Genomic DNA, 25326 nt, shown 5'->3' with positions numbered 1-25326 from the left:
GCACACTAATTCCATCACAGTGGGAGGCAGATCTCTGAGTTCAAGACTAGCCTGTTCTACAGAGTGAGTTCTAGGACAGCCAGAGCTAGGGTGCCTTCTACATGCTTCTCTGGTCCACACTGCTGCTCCCTGGTAGGCCCCATCCCCCACAGGAGGAAATTCCCAGCTAGAGGGGATCTGACTTAGCCCTGACTGTGGGAAGCTTTGCCTTTTCCCCATCTCACGTCGCCATTACGAGATGGCGCCAGCATCCGGCCGAGTGAAAAACTCAGTGCGCATGTGTCAGGGATTGCCCCTCCCCCGAGTCACCCCGCCTGCCCCGTCTCGTCAGATGGCCTGACCTGCGGAGAGCCAGTTAGAGGTTGCCACGTCCTAAGCGGGCTTTAGGCTCTATTTAAGGGCTGGGGTTTTGGCCCTCGGGGTCCTCCCCTTCCTTTCCCCTGATAAAGCTGATGCTCTCCCTCGGAAGAGGGATTAAAGCTTGAACTGCAGAAGGATCCTGTGTGTGCCGCGTCATTCCTGCTGGCGGGAGGTAGCGCGGGACACCTGACATCAGAGTGTTTTTCAGGCTTCACACACCTAAGTAGGCATTCTCTCTTGGAGCTACAGCCAGACCACCACACCCCCATCACCAGACAGAGTTTATGCTTTCTTACTGTTTCAGGACCCTGTATCTTTGCAGTATCCTGCACAGAGAACCAGAGCAGGAAGGGATTATTATCATCAGGAAGAAATTTGAAGTGGGTAGGTGGAGTCTGGGCCTAAGTGTTTACTCTTCAGAGCCTCTTCCTGACACCAACCGACACCACCTTTTACGTGTGTGTGTGTGTGTGTGTGTGTGCGTGCACATGTATATGTTCCACTACATTTAATTAGAATTGCTTGCAGAAGAATTTATTTTCTGGGAGTTTATTTACTTGAGCAAATAATGTATTCTCTTGCCCTATGCTTAAACCCTAAACCATTAGCTCCTGATGTATGTGTCACTAAGCTTCTTCATTTGTCCCTTTCCCCAAAGCAGCCATCCTGGAAAAATCGTTCCCTGCGTTTCCCTATTGTCTCATTATTAGTATTATTTACTTTCTATATATGGGTGTTTTGGTTTCATATATGTCTGTACACCTTGTGTATGCCTGTGTCTGCCCACAGAGCCAGAAGATGACATTGGATCCCCTAGAGATGGATGGTTGTGAGCCACCATATTGAAATCTACCCCAGTCCTCTGGAAAAGCAGCCAGTACTTTTAACCACTGAGCTATCTCTGGAGCTCCTCACATTTGTTTCACTGGTGTTTTGAGGAGAGTGGCCAAGTTCACCGTGCCACGGCCGCTGGGGCCAGGCTTACATACTAAAATCTTTGGTGGCAAGCGTGCTGTCATTTGTTGGCTTCTCAAGCAGACTAAGTGTGTGTTTTTCATTGCTTTCTGTATAATTTGTGGTCAGACACTTATGTGTGAATATAATTTACTTGCACTGCAAATGCCTTTCATTTTGTTGCAGTTTATAGGAAAGGACCACAGCTCCTTGCTGCCCATTCTGCTCCCTGGCACAAAGCAGGCACTCTGGAATGAGTTTCTGGATGTGGGTGTGATGTATCTTCGGGAAACAAAGGCAGGCAAAGTTGTCAAAGGTCAAATCGTACAAGCAGGGGGATACTCAGAGTTGAGTTTGAGCTCTCGTGTTATCCCAGGGTGGAATGGGGACTTGTTTTCCCAGAGACAGCTAAGAAACTAGCTTTATGCTACCAGGGGATACCCAAGCCAAAGGAAGCAGGAAGTAGTTATTTGTATGACTGGTAAGGATGCTTATATACGGGACTGAGAACACGGGGAGATCAGACTCTGGCCACTTGACATCAGGGCAGGTCTTTGGCAGCTTGGGTGGGGACTCATGAGTGGTTTGGGAATTCCCTTCTCCCTCAGATGAACTTGCCAGAAAACTGACTTCAGTAATAACCACACCAGTCATAGTCTCCCAAGATGCTGGATGAGGTTAGGAGAGAAAACGGATGTGGCAAATTCATCCTCAGACTTCCAGAACATAGCACCCAACTGTCCAGGCTGTGCTCTGGAGTTCTGATATTACAGGCACATGAAGATCCACTCCTCCCCCAGCCCTTCCCTAACCCTGGCTCCAGAACACAGTTCTAAATCATGGCTCCACATGACATAAAGCAGAGGAGGTACTATCTCTTCTGTGCTAGTTCTAGGGCTTTGCCCTGGGTTTGGTGTTACATATGTGTCCCAGATGGTCCCTGACTCTAAGTACCTCAGGATCTCAGGGGGGCATCAAAGAGGGACAGCTAATTAAAAGGCAAGGGTTTGAAGAAGACAGTTCTCTGAGGGAAGGGATTGAGAGGAAGTGACTAATGCACTGAAGAGCAGGCAGAGATGGCTAGGCTTGGAGTGCTGGAGGAGGGGAGCGTGGAGTGAACCAGGAAGCAGCCTGGGTTGTGGCCTGGAGGTGACAGAACATGATCCTTAGGGAACTCAAAATAGTTCAGTGTGGCTGGACATGCTGTGGTAACATGTGAGGCAGGAGCCATCAGCTGGAGGAAGTTTTGCCAAAGCCAAGTTCAAGAGAGACTTGGCATGGTCTGGGTAGCCCCGGGGCCTCAGAGGTCTAATATGGGAAGTGTCAGGGTTCTCTAGTTTCCTCAAGAGCAAGCTCTTCCTCGCCCTCCTCAGGCACAGGAAAAGAGTCTCCCTTTGTTTTGAAAACCCTTCCCACACACTCTCACCTGTTCAGACAGATTAAACGTTGATTCATCAGCCAAACAGAAAAAGCCACAGAAAGCACCAGAAGCTACCATTGAAACACAAGACAAAGAGTTGTGTAAACTGCCTCCTAGAGCTGGAACACTTGCCTAGCATGTCAGGGTGCTGGGCCTCATCTGCAGAAAAGTAAGGGAGCAAATAAACAAAACCCTTTACTCCTCACTGCAGTGTGTGTGGGCAGGGGAGTAATCCTTTAATTTATGCCAAATTAGTAATAACATCAGCTTAATTGGCTCTTTGTGGAATACACACACACACACACACATACATATATATATATACATATGTATATATATATCACATATATATCTCACATACAGACACACACATACACATATACACACACACATAAACATTTCTTTTGAGACAGGGTCTCATGTAGGGATGTATTTTCTCTTCATTGTAGGCTTTCCTCCTCCTCTTCTTCTTCCCCCTCCTCTTTCTCCTCTTCCTTTTTGGTTTTTCGAGATAGTGTTTCTCTGTGAGGTCCTGGTTGTCCTGGAACTCACTCTGTAGACCAGGCTGGCCTCAAACTCAGAAATCCAAAGGTGTGCACCATCACCAGTGGGTTTCTTTCTTTTTTTAAGGCAAGGTCTCTATGTAGCTCTAGCCCGGAACTATGTAGATCAGACAGGCTCAGAAGTCACAGAGATCTGTCTGCTCCTGCCTCTTAAATCCTAGGATTAAAGGCATATGCTACCTCCTTCAGCTTAATTTTTTATTTGATCACAGATTATGTAACATTACAATGATTTTTATTTATCTTCTTTTTTTTTCTTAAATTTTCTTCTTTCTTAAATTAGACATAGTGGCACACGGTAGCAAGCCCAGTCCTTAGCCACTTAAGGATCCAGGAGCTCATGGGCATTTTCAGCTATGTAGCAGTCTGGGCTATATGAGACCCTTTCTCAAAACACAAACAAACCCACAACAAGAAATAAATGATAGAATAACTGCTCCCCTGGCTGACACGGAACTCACCGTGTGGCCATAGTTCCGACAAGCACTGTGGTTATCGGCCGGAGCCACCATGCTTGGCTGACATTGTTTTCTTTAGCCAAAAGTGACTGAGTTTCGTTAGTGGCATATTTCCTCTTCTCAGTGATCAGGGCCTGTTGCTCTGTCAGCTAAAGTTGAGGCAGCAGGTCTCTGGCAACTAATGCAGCACACCAGGGTCCAGTTCAGCCATGAGCTCAGCTTCCATTCCCTTCTTTCTCACTTTCCAGCAAAGGGCCTACCATGTTGGCTTGCCCTCTTTGGGACACTCGCCAATTCTCTGTGGGCATTGTCTGCTCTCTGCTTCTTCTATCCTGCCCACCCCCACTCCCTATCCATTCCTGCTTTCTCCATCCTCAGTCTTTCTCCCTGGGGATGGGTTCCAGAGTTTCCTCCCTCCCAGTCAGTTTCAGATGTGTTTCTTCCTGTCTTGTGGGTAGTTTGAACTAAACATTTATTCCAATGTGTTCAAACTTCGCTCTTCTCTACTCTGGTTCTTCTGTTCTTCAGTTCTGTGTAGTCAAGCAGACAATCAATCTAACTCTTGGGTCTCAACTTGGTCTGAAATCCAGGGAGTGTACTGTAGGAGCCCCAGGGTTGGGGAACACTCCAGAGCCTCAGTCTGAGCCTTGCTCTAGAGTTCAGGATGACTTTGGTCAAATTAGTGGAACTTCCTGAGGGCTGCTGCCTCTCATACAGTAGGAGCAGTCATGGCTGTCTAAAACGTACTACAGTACGGACTGGAGGGATGGCTCAGCGATAAGGCCCATTGGCTGCTCTTCCAGAGGACCTGGGCTCAGTTCCCAGCGTCCACATGGTGACTCACAATCATCAGTACTCCCAGTTCCAGGGGATCTGACTCTCTCTTCTCACTTCTTCTGGTACCAGGCACACACATGGTGCACGACATACAGTTGGCAAAACACCCATATACATAAAAAAATTAAATACCATACTAATTATTGCAATCAAAGATTTCTATATACTGTCTTACAATTCTATATGATGTTTCTGCTCCAGGGAAGGATATAAACAATGCTTGAGAAGACCAGAGTCATAATTGTCTTAGCATTAGCCATAAATACCATTTTAGTGCTTCTCAAGTTGCATCTCACAAGGTTACTAAGACAATCCTCCCACCCCGGCCCCCATTTCCTTCACTCTCTTGGAAAGTGAGGTGGCTCCAGAGATACTTTGGATGCGGTTATAATCTGATAAGGCAAAACCAGGAACCACTAGGGTTCCCTGAAGGGTTTTGTATCTGCCCTTTTCCTCTAACGTTGATTTTTCGTGAGATTTCTAGAAAACTGCAGACTACAGCTGGGAAAGGAGAAAGGCAGTTGTTAGCGGCTGCGCGGAAATTCCTGCTAGTCTGTTGACAACAGCCATCACTGGTATTCCTGAGTGTTCCTCTCATTGCTCGAAAATTTCCAAGTCTTTCCCTTCCGTCTCAGAATCGGCAACCATGGGATTCGAACTCTAGAACATTTACTTTCCTGTCTGCAACACGGGCTGTACTCTCTCCTCATTGGTACCTAGCTGTAGAGTAGACAAGCTGTATCTGGGGGCGTGGACAGAAACCGCGCTCCTGCCACGGGCTCCAAGGGCTCCACGGGCTCCACGGGCTGCACGGGCTGGAGGGGTGGGGCCTGCTTTTCTCCCCGCTCTCTGCAGAGGAGGGCTCCGATTGGCTGTCGAGGGAGACGGGGCGCGCGGATTGGCTGCACGGAGGCCGCCGGATGACGTGGCGGGGCCGAGACCTGCGGGCCTGCGCGACCGCTGTGCGGAAACGCTCGCGACAGCGAACAGGCGCGGGTTAGCACCATGCCGCTGGAGCTGGAGCTGTGTCCCGGGCGCTGGGTGGGTGGGCAGCACGCGTGCTTCATCATCGCGGAGATCGGCCAGAACCACCAAGGAGACTTAAATGTGGCCAAGCGCATGATCCGCACTGCCAAGGTGAGGGGCGGGGCCCGTGAAGGTCCGCGGAGGGGTAGCGGAGGAGCCTAGGAAGGTTAACAGGAATTTTAGGGGAGCCCGGGGGTGAGGCTAGGTTAACGGAGAGGCCTGGGAGAGTTCACGGAGAGGCTTGGGAGAGCACGCCCTCGGTTGCCTTCCGGTCCTATGCTCCGCGTCTCTCTTTCCTGGGCTCCCCTACTCCGTCTTCCAGCTCTCTTGCTCGCTCTCTCTGTCGACCCGACCTCTTTCTTCTCTTTCTGGTTAAATCAGCTTCTACCCTTTCCTGGCACGCTCCGTGGCTTCCTACCTAACCAGAATCTTAGGGACCCAGCTCCTTCCTGCTTGTCATATGCTACCTCGGAGATCCTCCCGTGACATTTTTCTACAGTCCTTGGAAGTCGATGTGGCATTTTTCACTTCTCAGTCCCAGTGTTTGGATTACTAACCGGTAAAAAGTGCAGATCCGGTTAGAGACTAAGCTGCCTGATTTGAAAACCCGGCCTCATGGAGTTGTGATGAGCATCCCAGAAGGAAAGGAGTGAAAAGCACAGTAGTTGGCCCAGGGCTCCTTAGGTGACCACTACCTACAACTCCTGAGATGGGTTATTACTCTGCGCGCCCCCACTTCTCTCTGTAAATTCCCACTCGTTCAGTCTGGACTACAAGGTTGACTTCTCCAGCTACAGCCCGCAGCCCTAGGGTTCACTGTTTTGTTTCTAGTTCTTTTGAAACAGGGACTTACTCTAACCTGGGCTAGACTTCGAGTCACCGTGTATCCCAGGCTATCCCTCAGATATTCTGCTTCAGCCTTCCAAGTGCTGGGATTACAGCTGCAAGCCTTCACTAAGGACTTATCATTATTTCTTTTAAACTTTCTTTTGTTTTGAACAATCAGTCTTTAAAGAGAAAATGCCCTGTTCATCATTGTGACCTACCCCTCAGCTTGCATAAAGTCTGCCCAGTGATTTTTTTTTGGTTTGTTATCTTTTTAACTGATTGATTGTTATTGTTGATTTTAGAGATAATCTCACTCTGTAATGTAGATTGGCTTGGAACTTACTCTGTAGACTAGGCTAGGTTCTCAAACTTGGACTAGTCTTCCTGTCATAGTCTCCCAAGAGTTGGGCATATAGGCATGGGTCATTACATCCAGCAGTTCCTGGGGCTGGAAAGATGGCTCAGTGGTTAAGAGTTCTGGCTTCTCGGCAGAAGGACCTCAGTTCAGTTCCCAGCATCCACATGGCCGCTCACAGCCATCTCTAACCCCAGTTCTAGGGGATCTGACACTCTTCTCATCTCTGTTCACACACACACACACACACACACACACACACACACACAGGCTCTGCACAGACATAAAGCCAGGATAGAAACCCTGTCTCAGAAAACAAAACAAGCCGGGCAGTGGTGGCGCACGCCTTTAATCCCAGCACTTGGGAGGCAGAGGCAGGTGGATTTCTGAGTTCGAGGCCAGCCTGGTCTACAGAGTGAGTTCCAGGACAGCCAGGGCTACACAGAGAAACCCTGTCTCGAAAATCAAAAAAAAAAAAAAAAAAAAAAATGAAAACAAAACAAAAAGAAATAGCTTCTGCATTGTTTATTAATGCTGGTCACCTAACTTCATACCATCCCAAATTCAGTTTTATCTTACTCCTCCTCAGAACTGGTTGACTGGTCTTGTGACAGCAGTACTATTTAAGCACAAAGACACTTTAAAGTAATAAGTGCTGTCAAGTGCTGTCAAGTTTTAGATTCTCACTCTTGAGATGCTGAGCTAAGTGGTTTTACGTATTGTGTCCTTTAATTCCTGTAACGCCTGTCGTCAGAAGTAGAGGCAGTCAGATCTCTATGTGGCTCAAGGCCAGCCTGGACCACATTGCAAGTTCCAGGCTCACCAGGGCTACGTAATGAGACCTTGTTTCAAAAATGTATAATTTTTAATCTTCGCTTTAAACACAGGTTTCCAGCCTGTGGACTGTAGAAGAGGGAAATTCCTGCTTTTAATTCAAAGCAACAGCCTATTTTTCCAAGGTGTGACCTCCTTGTATGATGAGGTTGTAAAACCTAGAAATATAAAACCGTGCAAACAGAGTTATAGTTTTTGTCTCATAGGTTCTTGAGTTCCGGAGGGCATTGGGGCCAGGGGACACAGTGATGGGGGACACCTTGATGGGGGTGGGGCTGTAAGCAAAAGCGTGGCCTAGAGTCAGGACATTATGAGTTGACTGTGACTTTTCTGGGCCTCAGATGTTTCTTATTTCACTCTCTTTCTATGGTTCTTTAAAATTTAAAGCAGGAAAGTTTCTTACAATCCCTACATTTTGACTTTGCTGCCACTTGTGGCAGGAGTAGAATTAGTTACCTAGAGTGTAGTGTGCAGGCTCACTTGCTCACATGATGAATCTGTTGTTAGTTTTATTATATTTAGAGTGTATGCACACACATGTGGGCATTGTGAGGATTGAACTCAGGTCATCAGGCTTGGTGGCCCAAGCATTTACTGAGACACTTCACCAGCCCAATAATATACATTTTTAAAGTTTTTTTTTTTTTTTTTTTTTAAGACAGGATCAGACTATTATAGTCCTGGATGGGTTGGAACTTATAGACCAAGCTGGTCTTCAGTTCACAGCGATCTACCTGCCTCTGCCTCCTAAGTGCCTGGGATTAAAAGTTTAAAGTGTTCCCCCCCACCCCCTGTGATTTATTTATTTAAGCTGTGTGTATGTTTTGGTGCCAGCAGGTACTTGGGAAGGCAAAGGTGCCGGATCTTCCCGGAGCTGGATGTAGGCAGTTGTGAGCTGCTGGGTGTGGGTGCTGGGAGCCAGACTTGGGTCCTCTGTAAGAGTAGATGAGCCATCTTTTTTTGGTTTTTGGTTTTTCGAGACAGGGTTTCTCTGTGTAGCCCTGGCTGTCCTGGAACTCACTCTGTAGACCAGGCTGGCCTCAAACTCAGAAATCCGCCTGCCTCTGCCTCCCAAGTGCTGGGATTAAAGGCGTGCGCCACCACCGCCCGGCATGAGCCATCTTTCTAATCTTTGTTTTTGCAGTTTTGAGACAGGGTCTTACTATGTAGCCATGGCTGGCCTGGACCTCTCTATGTAGACCAGACTGGCCTCACAGAGATCTGCCTGCCTTTGTTTCCCAAGTGCTGGGATTAAACGTGTGCACCACCAGAATGGACTTAAAATACACCTTTATGCTGGGTGGTGGTGGTATATGTTCTTAACCCCAGCACTTGGGAGGCAGAAGCAGGTGGATCTCTAAGTTCGAGGCCAGCCTGGTCTACAGAGCAAGTTCTAGGACAGCCAGGGCTACAGAGAGAAACCCTGTCTTGAAATCTGCCTCTCCAAGAAAAAAATACACCATTATAATATAGAATACATAGGTTCACCATTAGTAGGGATTGCTAGTTTAGGTGCCATTGTGCAGCCCAAGGTGTCTCCTCAGCACCTCAGGGTCTGTGTTCGGCTGCAAGTCCTGGCCTTGCCTTGGTACTCAGATTCAGAAAGAAACCGTGAGTTTATTGGCTAAGCAAAGGGTTAGGTAATTGAGGAGAGTCAAGTGTGGGTGTTAGGAATACCCCAAGTGATTTTATTTTTGGTTTATTTTATTTTATTTTTTTTTAGGTTTTCCGAGACAGGGTTTCTCTGTATAGCCCTGGCTGTCCTGGAACTCACTCTGTAGACCAGGCTGGCCTCGAACTCAGAAATCCGCCTGCCTCTGCCTCCCAAGTGCCGGGATTAAAGGCGTATGCCACCACTGCCCGGCCTATTTTTGTTTTTTAAACATTGACTTTTGTTATTTTTGTGTGGGTGTGTATGTCTGCATGCGTGATGTGTGCCTGAGTGTAGATTCCCTTGGAGGCTAGAGGCCCGGATCTCTTAGAGCTGGAGTCACAGGTGATCTTCAGCCACCTGACATGGCATGCATCTGCACACACCTGCAATCCCTGGGACCCACATGGTGGAGGAAGTGCTTTTCTTTTTTCTTCTTCTCTTTTGGTTCTTGTGAGATAGTCTTTATGTACAGCCTGGCTGTCCTGGAGCTCAGTGTGTAAGTAGGCTGGGCTCAGGCTCACAGAGATCCACCTGCCTCTGCCTTCTGAATCTTGCCTTTTTCTTTTTTTCTTACCTAAAACATAATTTTGATGTAACCCTGTCGTATGGCTCACCTGTTTAATCCTAGCACTCAGGAAGGAGAGGCAGGAGGATCACTGGTCTACATAGCAAGTTCCAGGCCAGTCAGAGCTATTTAGTGAGACATCTTACTGTGTGCTTATTCTTTAACTTTAATTTCTTGTGTGTCATTGGTGGTACATGTGTATGCATTTGCATATAGAGGGCAGAGGTCAGTGTTGGGCGTCTGATTCAGTTGTTTGCTACCTTTTATAAAGTCTGTGTTTGTGTGTGTGTGTGTGTGCGCACATGTGCATGCACACAAAAATACTCGTGGATATGCAGCCCTGCCATGGTGCATATTTGGAGGTTTGAGCTTCTAGGTGGTCTCTTCTTCCATTGTGTGGGATCTGGGATTGAACTCAGTTCGTCAGGCTTGTTGGTAAGCATCTTTATCCAATGAGCCATTTTACAAGCTGGTTAGACTGGCTGGCAGGCAAGCTCCAGGGATGGTACTATAGGCACATGCTACTATGTTTGGTTCTTTTACGTGGGTGGCGGGGATTGAACTTAAGTCTTTTGTGACCTCACTTCACCTGCTGAGCATTTTATCTAAATATAATGATGCCTTATCACTGTCTGCTCCAGGTCACTGAAAATGTCTTCCTCTGTTACAGGAGTGTGGGGCTGACTGTGCTAAGTTTCAGAAGAGTGAGCTGGAGTTCAAGTTTAACCGGAAGGCCCTGGAGAGACCGTATACTTCGAAGCATTCATGGGGGAAGACATACGGGGAGCACAAACGGCATCTAGAATTCAGCCACGAGCAGTACAAGGAGCTGCAGAGCTATGCGCAGGAGATCGGCATCTTCTTCACGGCCTCTGGCATGGACGAGGTGAGCTCTTGGCTGCTCAGCAGGTGCTAGTGGATCCATGGGGTGCAGGCAGTGAAGTGGAGAGCCCACAGACTGGAGGCCCAGAGAAGGGGTCTGAGAGAAGGGTACCATAGTTTAAAAACTTACCTCCGGATCAGAGCAGCCACCATAAACCCTAGGGTTTTTCGCACTGTGGGACAGTGGTCTAGATTGGCAACATACTCCCTTGCCAGCTAGCTCTGACTGGCTCATTGCAGTGCCGCTGGTAACACCCACAGGTAAGTGGCTCAGAGGCTGGCTGTGCTGACATCCTTGAAGGGTCCAGCCTCAGGTTCATTTTGCGATCCCTTATTTTTTGACTCTGTGCACCCCTGGATGTCTGGAACTCACTCTGTAGGCCAGACTGGCCTTGATCTTAGAGATCTCCCTGCTTCTGCCTCCCAGAGTTCTGAGATTAAAGGGGTAACGTCTGTACTTTGATGACTCTATGCTCTGTCTTTTCTAAATGTCAGAAACTTCAGTCTTAGAAACAGGAGGCAGAGGCAGGTGGATTTCTGAGTTTGAGTCCAGCCTGGTCTACAGAGTGAGTTCCAGGACAGCCCGGGCTACACAGAGAAACCCTGTCTCAAAAAACCAAAAAAAAAAAAAAAAAAAAAGGAAACAGGACACCAGAATAGAAAGTTTAGAAACCCAAGAGAGGGACCGGCCTATGGTTCCTATGCATTATCTCTCTGTGGATTTCCTCTTTGAGTCTTACATGTATGTTGTAGCTGGTTATTCCTGGCTTGTCATGCTTGGTTTTATGTGTTCTTTTTCCAGTTAGTGTTAGAACACAGTTTTGCTCCCCCTGTGTGAAGGCTTTGATAGCAGTGCAGTGTTTCTTTTGGAGGATAAACTAGAATGTTTTTTTTTTTGGACACAGGGTCTTAGTATGTAGCCTTGGTTGGTCTGGAATTCATGATGTAGACCAAGCTGGCCTCATGATCCTTCAAGTGCAGATTCCTGAGTGCTGCCATTACAGGCACGTAGCACGTCCACCTGGTTTACTTTCAGTTTCTTATACCATGATGCCAAGGCAGGGCTGGTGGTCCCCACTTGTAACTCTAGCATTTGGAAGGTGGAGTTAGGATAAGTTCAGACCAGCCTCAGCTACACAGTAAGTTTGAGGTCAGCCTGAAATACTCGAGACTGACTCAAAACAAGACACCAAGATGAGCGTCCTTGCCCTGTGTCCTCAGGTGTTTCCTCAAAGTTGTTTCCTACGGTGGACTGCAGGGATGTGTTTTTACTGCCTTTGGATGACTTTCTCATTACTTTAGTCAGAGTTTTTAATGCACGCACACATGTGCACGCATGTACACACACACACACACACACACACACACACACACAAAATCTCTGTCTCACTGTGTCTTACTTGTAACTCCAGCAGAATCCGCTCTATAGATCAGTCTGGCCTGGAACTCGCAGAGCCTTCTGCCCCTGCCTCTAGAAGTGCTGGGATTAAAGGTGTGCCCTACCACACCTGGTATATAAGACACACCTCTGTCTTTGTGCTAGTCCCCCAGATTTCCAAATATATTTGTAATTGTAAGCATTGGTCCTTGTAAAAAGGGGGGGGGAAGCCTCATATGGTAGCTTGGGCCTGTTATCCAGCATTGGTAAATTTAGTCAAGGGGATTGCCGTGAGTTCAAAACTGGCTAGACGATATAGTAGTGAGTTTCAGACTGCTCAGAGCTATAAAATGAGATTCCATCTCAAATATAAATAAATAGTTGCCCCCAAGCCTGATGATCCGAGTTCAGTCTCCAGGTCCCTCATGGTGAAGAGAGAAACTAAGTCCTGCAGTTGTCCTTGTACTTCCCTCAGGCCACTCTGCTTTATGTAAATACATATGCAAAATTAAAGATAAATAAATAACGAGGCAGGTAGTAGCAGCACACATCTTTAATCCAGCACTTGGGAGGGAGAGGCAGGAGGAGTTGAGGGCAGCCTGGTCTACAGAGTAAGTTCTAGGGTGGCCAGGACTACACAGAGAAGCCCTGTCTCAAAAAACAAACAAACAGACGGATGGATGGATGGACAAAAGGATGAGGGGAGGTAGAGAGCTCAGCTTCGGCTATATCACACTTTTCTCAGTTCAGAGCATCATAATGAGACGGCACAGTGAGTAAAGGCGCTCGCCCTTGTCCTGACAAACTGACTTTCATCCGTAGAACTTGGAGGAGCTGCTTTTCTCCTTCCATCATGGGGGGAGAGAGGGTAAAAAGCAAACCAAAAAAACTAAAAAGACTAATAGTCCCAGCAGTTGGGAGGTGGAGTCTGGAGTACACCCCACCATAGCCAGCCTGGGCCGCACAGCCTACAAGCCGGAAGCAATGCTGCTTTTCTATACTGAAAACCTGCTTGGTTTCACTGCTGCCTGTTTGGGACAGAGGCTCTTCTTCATTTGTTTGAAGCTCCTCTCCTGGCTAGCCTGGGCCAGTGAGGCAGAAATGGGTCGGAGGACGTTTACAAAAGAGTAAATTGATCTTGCTTTGCCAAGCCAGGGTTTCTTGCCAGGCCTCCTTAGAGCTGGCTTGGTTGGGTTCTGTTTGTCCTTCTGTGTCCACCACCTCCGTTTCTGAAGCAGGTGGTTCCCGGGCTTACCTTCCTGACTTCCTTATGCCAGCCATCATTTTAACGAGCCCTGTCTTTCTCTGCTGTGTGAGCTGTTCCGGGTGGCTCTGTGTGCTCAGGGGGGGTTAAGGTGTGTGGCAGGACACGTGTCCGCAGGGTGTGCAGAGGAGGTGGACTTTAACCTAAGAGAGCTTAGTATTGAGGCTGCAGGCAGAAGCCATGAGCCTGGTGGCCCTGCTGGGTACCTGCTCAGTGACTCCGCTCCTGCCCTGGCATTCTTTCCTCCCTCCCCTGGCTGTCTACTGCCTGCTGCCTCTGACAGCTGGCCTGTCCTTTTTTGGCTCCGTGCTCTGTCAGTGTAAAAACCACAGCTCTCATCTTAAAGGGAAAAGGAGATAGTTTATTCAGGAGCTGTTCTGAGTGACAAGAGCCTGGGAACATAGATTTAGGTTACCCCGGAGTCCATGTTCCAGTGTGGAAGCAGTCTCACAAGGTTTTTACAGTTTTACAGAACAAAGAAAGTCAGGAAACAAGGCATCTTTAAAATACACCAGAGAGGTGGGTACAGAGAGGTGGGGGAACTGTTCTATAGGCCCAGGATGCTATCTGATTCATTTAGCTCGTGGATTGGCAGAAGCTAGTGTGCACCACTAAGTTAACAGCATCTAAGGTTTTTATTTATTACCGTGAAGTGTCACCTCAGATACAGAGAGGTCAGGCATGGCTGTTCCAGAGGACTAACACTAGCCCAAGATAAAGTAAATGACTTTTGAACCTACAAAACTCCAATCTCCCCACAGCACTGTAGATAGGTCATCCAGGAGTTGTTTTCTGAACATTCATTTATTTATTGTATATAAATACACTGTTGCTATCTTCAGACACACCAGAAGAGGGCATCAGATGCTGTTACAGATGGTTGTGAGCCACCATGTGGTTGCTGGGAATTGAACTTAGGACCTCTGGAAGAGCAGTCAGTGCTCATAACCTCTGAGCCAACTCACCAGCTCCCCAGGAGTTGTTTTCTAATTCCTTTTCCTCTTCTTTTTTATCTTCCTCCTCTTCCTTCTCTTCTTCTTCCTCTTCCTCTTCTTCTTCTTCCTCCTCCTTTTGTTTTGTTCACAGCCAGATATACCTTTTTTCCCCCCCCGGAATTTTTGTTTGCAGCTCCCCAGTGGTCACTCACCTCTGTGCCCCCAGCTTATCATCACCATGGACTTCATGTTCCTCTCCAGTGTGATCCCCAGATGAAGGGGCTTTAGAAAAGCCTCGGCAGGTGGATTTCTGAGTTCGAGGCCAGCCTGGTCTACAGAGTCAGTTCCAGGACAGCCAGGGCTACACAGAAAAACCTTGTCTCGAAAAACCAAAAAAAAAAGAAAAAAAAAAGAAGTCTTTAGGGCTGGAGAGATGGCTCAGCGGTTAAGAGCACTGACTGCTCTTCCAGAGGTCCTGAGTTCAAATCCCAGCAACCACATGGTGGCTCACAACCATCCGTAATGAGATTGGATGCCCTCTTCTGGTGTGTCTGAAGACAGCTACAGTGTACTCATCAATACAATAAATAAATAAATATTTAAAAAAAAAAAAAAAAAAAAAAAAAAGAAAAGCCTCGGTTCCCCAGTGTGGCTGACCATGTAATCCCAACAATCAAAGCAGGGATATGAAGAAGGCAGTTTGAGGCTAGCCTGGGCTATATATGGTGATGGTTTTGAAAAAAGAGAAGTCCTAGCTTTCCTTTTTCTGTAACTCCTTCTTGGACCATAATTTCTCTCAGTATACATACAGAAGAGAGGTTCTGAGCACATACTGACTGTTCTTATTTTATTTATGTATTTATTTTTGAGGCAGGGTCTCTATGCAACACTGGGTGTTCTGGAACTCACTGTGATCAGGCTAGCCTCACACTCCAGAGGTCTACCTGCCTCTGCCTTTGAAGTGCTGGATCAAAGGCATGCCCACTGTCTGCTCTTAATAAAGTTTAAACAGTTCTGAGTCAGTCAGCCAGGCATGGTGGAGCATGTCTGTAATCTCCTTTGGCATGTCTGAGAATCAAGAGTTGGAGGCCAGTGTAGGCTACATAGCAAGTTTCAGGCCAACCTAGAATAAGAGCCTGTCTCAAAAAGCAAAGAAAAACATTCCTGAGTCAAATCAGGTTATAGACCAACCTGGCTTTAAGATCAGAGAGGTTTATATCCTAGGACCCTCTAAGGAACTATAAGCTGGTCAGTTTCCTTAGTACTAGGCTGCCCTGTTCCATGCACTGAACCCAATCAGCGCCTGAGGAACTATTTATTGATTGAATTACTTTAAGGCAAACTAAAAAGAAGAAGTGATAGGGCTGTCTGGCTTGTGCCAGGGAAGGGGTCTCACAGCAGTAGGGCAGGTTATAGGAAGCCAGCGGGTCCTAACCTGAAGGTGGCAGGTTTGCACCTTTGCAGGGTGGTGACCCAAAGAAGCAGTTCTCAAAATAGCCACTAGATGGCGATGTTTTCCCAGGTGGATTGCAGACACTTTTTCCTCTTGGCAGTTTAAACAAATAACTTGCAGGGGGCTGGAGAGATAGCTCAGCAGTTAAGGAGTACCAACTGCTGCTCTTCCAGAGGTTCTGAGTCCAATTCCCAACAACCACGTGGTAGCTCACAACCATCTGTAATAGGATCTGATGCCCTCTTCTGGTGTGTCTGAAGACAGTGATAGTGTATGTGTACTCACATACATAAAGTAAATAGATATTAAAAACAATAACTTGCAGGTGATAGAATTCTACTTCATATTTCACAATCCTTGTAGCTAAATCTTTGAAATACTTTTTCTGTACTAGGCATCCTTACCTGTGCTTGCTTGGTCTCTCTCCTGAGCCCATACTTTGTCAGTCAGAGGTTCCAAACCTGCCAGGGAGGTAGACAGAGGTCTGTTGCAGTGGGCTAGTTTAAAAATGTCTTTTTTAGCTGGGCGGTGGTGGCGCACACCTTTAATCCCAGCACTTAGGAGGCTGAGGCAGGTGGATTTCTGAGTTCCAGGCCAGCCTGGTCTACAGAGTGAGTTCCAGGATAGCCAGAGCTACACAGAGAAACCCTGTCTCGAAAAACCAAAAAAAAAAAAAAAAGTCTTTTTTATTTTTCAAGTTTTTTAAAACATACTTTATTTTTACTTATGGGTATGGATGTTTTGTTTACAAATATGTCCGTGTACCATTTGTATGTCTGGTACTCTCAGAGGCCAGAAGAGGGAGGAAATCAGGTCTCCTAGAACGAGTTGTAGATGGTTGTGAGTCTCCATGTGGTTTGCGGGAATCAAACCTGGGTCCTCTGGAAGAACAGCCAGTGTTCTTAACCCCTGAACCATTCTCCACCTCTTGTTTCCTTTTTTTTTTTGAGACAAGTTCTTATGTCATTCTGGCTGACCTGGAACTTGCTGGGTAAGACCAGGCTGGTCTTGAACTCATAGAGAATCCACCCTTATTAGTTCTTGCAGTTTAACAGAATATGAGATTTTACTTTTGTGTGGTGTGTGTGTGGTGCATCTCCTCCAGTCCTGAGGTTATCCTGGAACCATTTGCTGACACCTCCCGGCTTCCTGAGTCTTCTGGCTGCATCCTACATTACAGGGTTCATTGAGCCTGACTGGTGACTGCTGGCTTTTTGCAGGTCCCACAGTTCAAGGTCTGAAAGGGCCAGCTGCTGATCGGCAGGTCAGGCCAGGACACAGATTGCTCCATTTGCCCCTCTTGGTAGGATTCAGTGTCTTCTTTCAGGTCATTGACCTCTCAGGACTGGTTGCTCTCTCTGCCTGGCTTCTGGGCCATGTGTAGGTCACAGCCTTTTTGCTTTTGTTCACAAGTCCTTGGGGGAAGGAACAGCCTGGCCAGAGGCAGTGCTTCCTTCACATTCTTGTAGCCATTGATGGCTGGGAACAGGCCAGGGGTGTGCCCTGGACTGATGGGTGTGCAGACATGTTGACGTGTTCTCTGGTCTGTACTGGATTCCTCTATCTCCTGTCCTGTAGCACAAGGACAGTCTTCTAACCAATGGTGAAAGGTATTCCCTCTGATTTTTTGTAGATGGCAGTCGAGTTTCTGCATGAGCTGAATGTTCCCTTTTTCAAAGTTGGGTCTGGGGACACTAACAATTTTCCTTATCTGGAAAAGACAGCAAAGAAAGGTAAGTGTCTTTTCCTAAAACTAGATCCCAGCTTTGTGTTTCTGTCCCCTAGTGTCTTTGATAGCGCTCATGGATACTCAATTCTTTCTGTTGCTTTTGGGTTTGGTTTTTTGTTTTGTTTTGGTTTTGTTTTTTTGTTTTTTTGACAGGGTCTCTCTTTGTAGTCTGGCTGGCCTGGAACTTGCTATGTAGCCCAGGTTGGCCTAGAGATCTGCCTGTCTCTGCCTCTTGAGTGCTGAGATTGATCACACCCAGCTTTGGAGACCCGTCTTAGAAGCCTGCTTCTACTCTTTTGTTTTCGGACAGTGCTGGGGACTGAACCCAGTGTCCCATGCACTTGTGTGAGTATTCCACCACAGAGCCACATCCCTGGCCAGTGCAGGAATCTCTTCCCTAATGTCTCCACATGACAATAAGTGGATTCCCCATGTGAATAATCAATCTCTTTTCCCTCATTTCAAACCTGGGATGGAAGCGGGTCGTATTACCAGGATATTCTGTACTTTTCTCATAGGCAAGGCATCAGAAGCTGTAAGGACAGGGCTCTGTGCAGGCCAGCACTAGAGCTGATAGCTCTTGGCCTCTCTCAGCTGTGCTCTTGCACTCAGGAATCATCATACTGCAGGTTGTGTGTCTTGTCCACAATGGAGTGGTCCAGAATTTCGAGTATTTCAGACAGACTTGGGGTTTGTAGAAAGAGATGAAGCCTGTCTGTCCTGTGCAGCCTCTTGATCTGCAGAGATGCTTCTCTCCCCCTCGGGAGTGAGGTCCCTTGGTGTGCTTCCCTTTGCTGAAGCATGGTGCTGAGGACAGTGTATTTCCTCCTCAGTCTCTGTGCGGTGTCTTAGATGTGGGTGGGGGAGAGTCTGAGCCCCTGTGAAGAAGGTGCTGGTTCTCCAGGTCGTCCTATGGTGATCTCCAGTGGAATGCAGTCAATGGATACCATGAAGCAAGTCTATCAGATCGTGAAGCCCCTGAATCCCAACTTCTGCTTCCTCCAGTGCACCAGTGCATACCCACTACAGCCGGAGGATGCCAACCTGCGCGTCATCTCGGTGAGCATGAAGTGGAGTCTCATTGACCCAGATCCTCTGAGACAGTGGAACGTTTAGTACTTGTTCATTCACAGTGCTGGGGACTGAGCCCCCAGCATGACACACCAGCCTAGCTCTGCCACTGAGCTACAGCCCTAGCCCTAGCCTTTCTTACAACAGAATTCTAACCAATCATAGAACACTTTCTAATGTACAGATTCTGTCTTAAGTGTGACAGAATCAAATTAGACCCAGATAGTCAAGGAAATATAAACAGAGAGAACGGTGTTGCCAGCCCACCCAGTCACCGCAGTCACAGTCCCCTGGCCTCGAAGCCTGGACTCTGATCACCTGTCTGTCGCCAGATATCCAGGCCTTTGCCACTCAGCATCCCTAATCTGCTACTAAGCCCACCTGCACCTCCTGCCGGGCTGTGGCCTCTCCTGCCTCTGGCCACTGTCACTCAGCTGAGAAGGTCTTGGTGCACCGGGGGATTGTGGGTAACATATTCATTATTTAGCATTCTCTCTGACAGGATTTTCTGGGCCTGGGCTGTGTATATAACTGATACTTCTGTAGCACACTTGGTTTCAGCAGTGCAAACTCATTAAATGTCACACACAGGTACTTTCCGGTGAGTTCAGGCCTTCCATTTCAGTTATGATGTTCTTCTTGCTCTTCCCAGGGTTAAATGTTCACAAAGAGTATTGGTGTATTGAAATGTCGTGGATTTGTGTGTGTGTGTACATGTGCCGTGGCAAGTGTATGGCAGTCAGAAGACAGCCTGTGGGAGCTGGTTCTTTTCTCCTGCCACATGGCTTCCAGGGGTCATACACATGTTGTCAGGTTTGGTCTCAGGCGCTTGCTTGCCTTCACCCTCAGAGCCATCTTGGTGGCCCACAGAAGGCATTTTCAATGACAACAACTTTTACAGTATGGTGGGCATCTTAGGGTTTCTATGATGAAACACCATTATTTGCTGGGCAGTGGTGGCGCACGCCTTCAATCCCAGCATTTGAGAGGCAGAGGCAGGCAGATTTCTGAGTTCGAGGCCAGCCTGGTCTACAGAGTGAGTTCCAGGACAGCCAGGGCTACACAGAGAAACCCTGTCTCGAAAAAAAAAACCAAAAAACCAAAAAAAAACACCATTACCAAAGTAACTTGGGTGTTTATATCTCTTACGGTTCTATACAACAGTCCGGCATCAAAAGCTGTGAGGGCAGGAGCTCACACGGGGCGGGAGCCTGGAGGCAAGAGCTGATGCAGAGGCCATGGAGGGGTGCTGCTCTTCATGGCTTGCTCGCCTGCTTTCTTACAGACCCCAGGACCACCAGCCCACAGGTGGCACTACCCACAATGGGCTGAGTCCTCCTGCACCCATCACTAAGTAAGAAAATGCCCTGCAGTCAGGTCTTATGGAGGCATCTTCTCAATTGAGGCTCCTCCCTCGTCTGATTATTCCAGCCATTGCGTCAAGCTGACATAAAACTAGCCAGTACAGTGCGTGCCCTTCCTGAATTCCCAGCAGCTGTCAAGGAGTACTTTTATTCTTCTCACAAAGGATTGGTCAGTGCGCCTTACTGTCCAGCCCGTGGCTGCTCTCCTCTTGACTGGCAGAAATGGGGTGCTCTTCAGATCTCCCTGACTGGGAGGACGTGTGTGAAGGCCAGAAGGGTACCCACTTCCCTCTTCTCTTTTATAGGAATACCAGAAGCTCTTTCCCGACATTCCCATAGGGTATTCTGGGCATGAGACAGGCATCGCCATATCTGTGGCCGCAGTGGCTCTGGGGGCCAAGGTGTTGGAACGTCACATAACCTTGGACAAGACCTGGAAGGGGAGTGACCACTCAGCCTCGCTGGAGCCTGGAGAACTGGCAGAGCTGGTGCGGTCTGTGCGCCTGGTGGAGCGGGCACTGGGCTCTCCAACCAAGCAGCTGCTGCCCTGTGAGATGGCCTGCAATGAGAAGGTGGGTGCTTCCTAACTGCCCAGCCCTACTCTCCTGAGGCAGGAGCGGCACACCTGCTAGGAGTGGGGCTCAGGATGACCTGTCTGAGCCTGCCAGATAAGCTGGTTAAGGAGTGTCCTACCCATCCTTCTGAGCATCATCAGGCTATGTGAGTTGCAGGGTTATGTGTTCCATAAGAGGAGTTTAGACTTTTCAGCCTCCTCTGGTCACATTAGATTTTCCACTAAGGCTCTGAAGCTTGTGGCCCTAGGACTCTGGACCCCAGGGGATGTGAAGTCCTGAGATGGTCAAGCCTGGGTCATGTGGAGTAGGCATACTGAAGCATGGGAAGTACAAAGAGGCACAGGGTAGGCCACGGCCATCATCCCAGCATCGCAGGGCTGCTGCTCAGGGGTGGCAAGGCTGAGGCATGCCTCCTGGCTTCTTGGAAGCTGTGGCCTGGACCTTTCTGCCCGTCTAAGTTTAGAGCCAGGAGTTGCAGGACCACTGGAGTGCAAGACTCCTCACCTGCAGTTGTATGGGTCGGGCAGAGGCCAGACTAGGTATACATGAGAACACTGTCATCTCTTATTCCAGGGGAGACTACCTGCTACCTCCCTAAGTTACAGGCGCACACTGGGAGGTTATCAGTAAAAGAATCTTAACAGCCTCGCAAGTGAAGTGGAGAGAGTTGTGTGCGTGAGAGTTCCAGGAGTTGGTTGTGAAGTGTGGTGTTCAAAGCAGAGGGTGAAGCATAGGAAGGGCCACAAGCCTTTCCTGGTGCTAAGTTCGAGTAGAATTAGAAGTCAAGGCTCTTGTGTGTAAGCTGCAGAGGACAGCAGATACTGCCTGCTGCAGAGTATTTACGGGGAGGCAGAGATGCTGGTCGTGAGCTTTAGACAGCTCCTGGTCTCCACGCCTGCCTGTCCTGTCTGTTCTCTTCCTGAGCACCCTTTTGCATGTCATTTGCATGTCAGTCCCCCTCACTGCTCATGAGTTGTTTTATAGAACACAGCGGCAGGAGGGTTGTGTCCACCCTGGAGCAGGGCCAGGGCTTTCCTCTTAGGTTCTCATCTCAGTTATCAGCAGCTTGACCAAGCTTCTTGCCTTCTTTTGACCTAAGTTTCCCATAAGATGTTGACTAGATAGTGACAAGAGTAATCACAGTTGTCGTATGTTGTGAGCACTCTTACCACATTCTGCTAATAGTCTGACAAGGTGCCAGCACCCTTTAACAGGGAAACCAAAGCATACAATCCCAGGCCAACAGGTACTGAGCCTGGATCCATCTGACTACAGGGCCTGAGCCTTTTCCATTGTGCTGGATTACTGGAAAGGCCTCTCCTCTTAGTCTGTGATGTCCCCTGACACTGGCTGTGTCTTTTTTCTGTGAGGAGTTGTTCTGGGTACTGTGGTGAGAGTAAATGGGACCTGCTCTGAGGTCCCATTACAGGGACAGCAGGTGTACAGGTATTACAGCTAGGATCTAACAGAGTTTCCTTCCTCTACAGCTCGGCAAGTCCGTGGTAGCCAAGGTAAAAATCCCAGCAGGCACCATCCTAACCCTGGACATGCTCACTGTGAAGGTGGGAGAGCCCAAAGGCTATCCTCCTGAAGACATCTTTAATTTAGTGGGCAAAAAGGTGCTGGTCACTGTTGAAGAAGATGACACGGTGATGGAGGAATCTGTGGAAAGTCACAGCAAGAAAATCAAGGCTTAGAATAAAGTGCCACTTCGGCTTCTCAGCCATCCTGCTACTGCTGTCCAGTGTGTCGGGTGCAGAGGGGCAGGAGCGTCGGTCTCCAGGCCACCCTGTCAGAGTGGCCACCTGGGTCTAGCCCATTGGAAAGAAGGAGCCCCTTTCTATTCTGCTTCGAAGTGTCCAGCCAGAGAAGGCAGCCCAGAGCAAGTGCTGCTCCTTTAGGGTTTCTGTGTGGCTCTCTTGGCATCTTGAGCCTTCGTGTTCCCTCTCTCCAAAGCCACTCGTGGGACCTGAGCTCTCAGTTCCGCATAGAGCACTGAACGGTGGGCATTAACCTCTGCCTGAGGACCTGTGGGCAGAGACAAGCTCTCCTGTCTGAGCAAAGGCAGGGACAGGGCACTTGGTCCTCCCTTTAGCAAATTGTCACCACCAGAGGCCTAGGGACATGGTTCTTAGCCAGCCAGTCCCTTTCTCGAAGGCCTGTCCTCAGGCAGCAGATGCTCACTAACCCACGGTACATTTGGTCCCGCTGTTAGAGGGGGACGTGAAGGGGAGGAGTGGTCTGGAGGAGAGTGGCAGGGTGGAGCAGGGAGTGTGCACATCTTAACCCTGGAGGGAGGTACAGAAATCAACCCTGACGTAAACACCTGTGTCTTGTTACATACGACAGATTGCAAACCCAGACAAAGGTCCTATTGTTTGACTTCTTTAAGTGCATAAACTCTACAGAGGTTCACTGTCACATTTCACTTTGTTCTTTGGAATCAATCCTGAGATTAATCTTTTTTTTTTCTTTTTTCATTTTTCGAGACAGGGTTTCTCTGTGTAGCCCTGGCTGTCCTGGAACTCACTCTGTAGACCAGGCTGGCCTCGAACTCAGAAATCCGCCTGCCTCTGCCTCCCAAGTGCTGGGATTAAAGGCATGTGCCACCACTGCCTGGCTCATCTTGTTCTTTTTAAGTATCTCCTTGTCTTCATCTTATTTAAAAAACTTTTACCTTTTTTTTTTTTTTTAAAAAAAAAAAGATAAGATCTTACTCTATCCTGGCTGGCTTGGAACTCACCCCGTAGACCAGACTGGACTCAGACACTGAGATCTACTTGCCTGTGCCACCTGAGGGCTGAGATTAAAGCTGTGTGCTACCATGATTGGCCTATATTCACTTTTTATGTGTGTGTCTATGTGCACGAATTACAGAGGACAACTTTCGGGGGTCAGTTCTCTCCCTCCACCATGTTGGTTCCAAGGATCAAACTCAGGTCCTCAGGCTTGGTAGCAGTCTCCTTTACCAGCTGACTGTCTCAATGGTCCACTGATTCCTGCACCTCCCAGTTTTGTGTGTTTGTATGTGCAGAAGTCAGGTACCCTGTTTTATCTGAGACAGCATTAGATATGCTGGCATCTGGTGGGCTCCAGAAGGCCTGTTTGCCCACAGTGCACTGCCAAGCCTGGCTTTTTACTTGGGTGCTGTGATCCACCTTGAGCCCTCCCCTCTTTTCAAGCCTCCCTCCTCCTTTTAAAGAATTATGTGAGTCCACTGTCGCTGTCTTCAGACACACCAGAAGAGGACATCAGATTCCATCATAGATGGTTGTCAGCCACCATGTAGTTGCTGGGAATGGAACTCAGGACCTCTGGAAGAGCAGTCCATGCAAAACCCCTGAGCCATCTCAGCCCCTTTCCTCTTTTTTTAAAGATTTGTTTTTATTTTACATGTGTATGTATATATGCACAGTACCAATGGAGGTCAAAGGAGAGCCTCAGATCCCTACTAGAATTACAGTTATGAGCCCTTAGGAACCCAAGTTTTCTGTAAGCAGAAAATGCTCTTAACCACCGAGACATCTCTTCAGCCCTTCATTGCAGGGTTCTTTCTTTCTTTCTTTCTTTCTTTCTTTCTTTCTTTCTTTCTTTCTGAGACAGTTTTTCTGTGTAGCCCTGGCTGTCCTAGAACTCACTCTGTAGACCAGGCTGGTCTTGAATTCGGAGCTCTTCCTGCCTCTGCCTCTGCCTCCTGAATGCTAGGATTAAAGGCATATGCCACTTCTGCCCAGCACACACACACACATAAATTGTATGTGCATTGGTATTTTGTTTATATAGATGTCTCTGAGGGTCCTGGATCCCCTAGAACTGGAGTTAGAGTTGTGAGCTGCCATGGGTACGCACTGGGAATTGAACTCGGGTCCTCTCAAAGGGTAGCTTTTAATCTCTGAGCCATCTCTCTAGCCCCCATTTTCAAGTTCTTAATCTTTGTGTTCATATTAGGCCTTTATTATTTTTTTTTTTAAGATTTATTTATTTATTATTTATGAATACACTGTAGCTGTCTTCAGACACACCAGAAGAGGGCATCAGATCTCATTACAGATGGTTGTGAGCCACCATGTGGTTGCTGGGATTTGAACTCAGGACCTCTGGAAGTGCAGTCAGTGCTCTTAACCACTGAGCCATTTCTCCAGCCCAGCCTTTATTTTTTTTTAAGGTTTATGTGTGTGTCCACAGAGGGCACGGGTGTCAGATCCCCTGGAGCTGGAGTTATAAGCAGTTGTGAGATGCCTGATATGGGTGCTGGGTCCCAAACTTGGGTCCTCTGTAAGAGCAATTTGAACCCTTAACCACACTGAAGTGTCACTTCTCCAGGCCAGTCTAACTGTATTTGCTGTATCACTCCTATTTGAAGCATACATTCAGGTCTCTCTTCAGTGTATAGTTTGCTCTAGCGGTTCATTTGTGAATTAGGACTTCCCACTTTTGGAACCTAGAATAACTTCTGGGGAAGTGTGAGTGATGGGTGTTCTTGTCTGTAGCTGGACTGGTATCCAGGCACATTCCCAGCTCACTCACAGTAGGAAAACTCAGGTTTGGAAGACATGCCTAAGCACTTGTAGATGGGCTATGCCGTGGCATGTGACATCTCTACAGACAGGACTCACGGAGCTGACCTTTACTGCTAACAGGGTGGGAGGCACTGATCTGGAAAAGACTCCTGCAAGTTTCAGCTAGTTTAGCCTTGTAGATTGGGCAATAGCTGAGGGATGGACTGTGTGCAGGCTTGGGAAATGTTCCGAAGCTGAGAAGTGATGGTTTGGTAGGAGTAGCACGTGGGCAGGGCTCAGAGCCTTCCAAGTTCCTTAGGGA

General features: G+C 48.0%; 1 protein-coding gene across 1 annotated transcript; it reads left to right on the top strand.

Annotated features, from left to right (window-relative positions):
• Nucleotides 1-5565: 5565 nt before the first annotated feature.
• Nucleotides 5566-23333, top strand: Nans (N-acetylneuraminate synthase). Its single transcript, XM_028770255.1, has 6 exons — nt 5566-5729; nt 10525-10740; nt 17400-17499; nt 18400-18554; nt 20236-20502; nt 21993-23333. The coding sequence occupies exons 1-6, from the start codon at nt 5598-5600 to the stop codon at nt 22200-22202; spliced, it is 1080 nt and encodes a 359-aa protein (XP_028626088.1). The 5' UTR covers nt 5566-5597; the 3' UTR covers nt 22203-23333.
• Nucleotides 23334-25326: the final 1993 nt, after the last annotated feature.

This window comes from Grammomys surdaster, unplaced genomic scaffold, assembly GCF_004785775.1.
Source record: "Grammomys surdaster isolate TR1022 unplaced genomic scaffold, NIH_TR_1.0 199, whole genome shotgun sequence".
Taxonomy (NCBI): Eukaryota; Metazoa; Chordata; class Mammalia; order Rodentia; family Muridae; genus Grammomys; species Grammomys surdaster.
This window is presented reverse-complemented; position numbering and strand designations above follow the sequence as displayed.